We start from the raw sequence: 3,663 nt of genomic DNA on the forward strand, positions 1-3,663 counted from the left end.
CTTCCTGTCTGTAGCCCACACCGTGTTCCTGTTAGTGTTTACTTCCTGTCTGTAGCCCACACCGTGTTCCTGTTAGTGTTTACTTCCTGTCTTTAGCCCATAACGTGTCCCTGTTAGTGTTTACTTCCTGTCTGTAGCCCATACCGTGTTCCTGTTAGTGTTCACTTCCTGTCTGTAGCCCATACCGTGTCCCTGTTAGTGTTCACTTCCTGTCTGTAGCCCATACCGTGTCCCTGTTAGTATTCACTTCCTGTCTGTAGCCCATACCGTGTTCCTAGTGTTTACTTCCTGTCTGTAGCCCATAGTGTTTACTTCCTGTCTATAGCCCATACCGTGTCCCTGTTAGTGTTTACTTCCTGTCTGTAGCCCATACCGTGTCCCTGTTAGTGTTTACTTCCTGTCTGTAGCCCATACCGTGTCCCTGTTAGTGTTCACTTCCTGTCTATAGCCCATACCGTGTCCCTGTTAGTGTTTACTTCCTGTCTGTAGCCCACACCGTGTTCCTGTTAGTGTTCACTTCCTGTCTGTAGCCCATACCGTGTTCCTGTTAGTATTCACTTCCTGTCTGTAGCCCATACTGTGTTCCTGTTAGTGTTTACTTCCTGTCTGTAGCCCAGACCGTGTCCCTGTTAGTGTTTACTTCCTGTCTGTAGCCCATACCGTGTTCCTGTTAGTGTTTACTTCCTGTCTGTAGCCCATACCGTGTTCCTGTTAGTGTTTACTTCCTGTCTGTAGCCCATACCGTGTCCCTGTTAGTGTTCACTTCCTGTCTGTAGCCCATACCGTGTTCCTGTTAGTGTTCACTTCCTGTCTGTAGCCCATACCGTGTTCCTGTTAGTGTTCACTTCCTGTCTGTAGCCCATACCGTGTTCCTAGTGTTTACTTCCTGTCTGTAGCCCACACCGTGTTCCTGTTAGTGTTTACTTCCTGTCTGTAGCCCACACCGTGTTCCTGTTAGTGTTCACTTCCTGTCTGTAGCCCATACCGTGTTCCTGTTAGTGTTCACTTCCTGTCTGTAGCCCATACCGTGTTCCTAGTGTTTACTTCCTGTCTGTAGCCCATACCTTGTCCCTGTTAGTATTCACTTCCTGTCTGTAGCCCACACCGTGTCCCTGTTAGTGTTTACTTCCTGTCTGTAGCCCATACCGTGTCCCTGTTAGTATTCACTTCCTGTCTGTAGCCCACACCGTGTTACTTCCTGTCTGTAGCCCATACCGTGTCCCTGTTAGTGTTTACTTCCTGTCTGTAGCCCATACCGTGTCCCTGTTAGTGTTTACTTCCTGTCTGTAGCCCACACCGTGTTCCTGTTAGTGTTCACTTCCTGTCTGTAGCCCATACCGTGTTCCTGTTAGTATTCACTTCCTGTCTGTAGCCCATACCGTGTTCCTGTTAGTGTTTACTTCCTGTCTGTAGCCCATAACGTGTCCCTGTTAGTGTTCACTTCCTGTCTGTAGCCCATACCGTGTTCCTAGTGTTTACTTCCTGTCTGTAGCCCATACCGTGTCCCTGTTAGTGTTCACTTCCTGTATGCCTTCTTCTGGTGATTTATCTGACGTCCAGTGCTCGTCTTTTACCTTATTTTCCTTTTTTCCCCTTGATCCTCCTTAGCAACGGTCATTATACTCCTTGACAGCGGTCTGTACTACTGTATTAACAACTTGTCACGTGTTCTGAATTGACCAATCAGAATTGAGTACACAACTAATCCGTGTAATAAGTTGTTTTATACGATGGCAAAAAGGTGCAAAAGTTGGTGAAGGTTTCTTCCTCTGCATGTGTTTTGGCACATTTGTGTTTTTATATTTACATTGTTTCTGAAGCTGCATTGTTTCTCCTAATGGAAATGTTTTGTGCCATTGTGTGTATATTAATGTGTTTTTTATTTAAATGTTGTTTCTCACAGTCGTAATGGTTCTGCAGTCTCTCAGATTATGGATACAGATATCTACAAAAACCCTAAAGTGTACAGTAAGGTATGAGAACTGAATATGTTCTGTTGCTGCAAAGATAGTCTCAGAGGAATTGTGTTGAATATGTTTTGCAATATCTCCACAGGTCATTTCAATAACAGGTGTGAAAATAGTGAATTATTGCTCCCCACTCTACTTTGCAAATGCCGAAATGTTTCGTCAGAGGGTCATTAAAAAGGTACGTTGAACACTTCCACCTTTTTTCTGTCACTCTTTGTGAGTATTTTGTGCAGTTTTTTTATGTTTATTTTTGATTTCAGACCGGACTGGATCCTGGAAAACTGATCCTGGCCAGGAGGAAGTTCTTGGAGAAAGAGGAGAAGGGGAAAGAGAAAGAGGAGAGGAAGGAGGAGAGGAAGGAGGCGAGGAAGAGGAAATCCAGCTCTCTGGTGACCATGAAGTCTCAGGTGGGATCACGTTTATAAAATAATTAAAATAATAATAACTATTTATTTGTACTGCACACTTCATACACAGCTCAAAGTGCTTTAACAATTTGACACAGAACAAACTTAAAACATAATTCAAGTCAGAGGTTAACACATTCATGCAGTATCTGTACTTGATTAATACATGAAGGTCAGATAGGCAAGGACATAAATACAATATAATAACTAAAAGTAAACTACAAATAACACAATTCGTAATAGTAGGAAAAAAGTAATGCACAATTAATAAATACAGAAAAATGAAAGAAATATATATACTTATAACATACATAGATATAATATAATAAGGCTGTTGAGGACCTTGCACACGGAAAGACCACAGACCAAGTTTTATATATTATTTTATTCTCCCGTGACCTTCCTCTCTCCTCTGAACGCAGATCATCTCCCAGCTGGAGATGCAGGATGACTTTGATACGAGCAGCCCCCACACCAGCTACGTTAACTTCCACTCTGATGACGACAATGTGGGGGAGCAGGATCCCCCCCCACCCACCCTGGAGCTGAAGCCCACCCCCTTCCACACACTGATCCTGGACCTGCCAGGCGTCTGCTTCATGGACCTGACGGGCATCAACACGCTGATAAAGGTTAGAAACGTTTACAATGAAAAATAATTGGGAAAAGATCAAAGATTCAATGGTTTTATTGTCAAATGCACATTTACTCAAGTAGAAGTACAGATACTCGTGTTTAAAAATACTCTGGTGAAAGTAGAAGTACTGACTAAACTTCTTTACTCAAGTCAAAGTAAAGAGGCTTTGAAATGTACTTCAGTAAAAAGTACCCATAACTAGCAGCTGTTTTAAAGAGTACCTGACCTCCCTTTATATTAATAGAACAATAATGTCATTGTTAGCTAATGAATGTTTCCATGGTGACCAACGGCAACATGACAACGTTTCCATTGGTCCCTCTTCTTTAGAGAAGACCAGGAAATGATGGATACACGGATCGTGTTCAAATCAATAGGCACGCAATGACTCTAAATAATAATGATCACGCCACCAAACACACATTCAGACTAAAGGAACCAGCCTGTTTGGAAAATGAGAGAAGTAGAAAGTACAGGTATTTGGGTTCAACATGTAAGAAGTAGAAAGTACAGGTATTTGTGTTCAACATGTAAGAAGTAGAAAGTACAGGTATTTGTGTTCAACATGTGAGAAGTAGAAAGTACAGGTATTTGTGTTCAACATGTAAGAAGTAGAAAGTACAGGTATTTGAGTTCAAAATGTAAGAGG

At 42.3% G+C, this 3,663-nt stretch overlaps 1 protein-coding gene across 1 annotated transcript; it reads left to right on the forward strand.

The window, feature by feature from the left end:
* Positions 1-1,903: 1,903 nt before the first annotated feature.
* On the forward strand, positions 1,904-3,009 carry LOC104948489 (solute carrier family 26 member 9-like; the record flags this gene model as incomplete). The annotated part of the gene is made up of 4 exons (XM_010774693.1): positions 1,904-1,973; positions 2,056-2,148; positions 2,231-2,377; positions 2,800-3,009. Coding segments are annotated over 4 exons (520 nt in total), but the record flags the coding sequence as incomplete, so codon positions are not given.
* Positions 3,010-3,663: the final 654 nt, after the last annotated feature.

This window comes from Notothenia coriiceps, unplaced genomic scaffold (assembly GCF_000735185.1).
Source record: "Notothenia coriiceps isolate Sejong01 unplaced genomic scaffold, NC01 NC01_scaffold00014420, whole genome shotgun sequence".
NCBI lineage: Eukaryota > Metazoa > Chordata > Actinopteri > Perciformes > Nototheniidae > Notothenia > Notothenia coriiceps.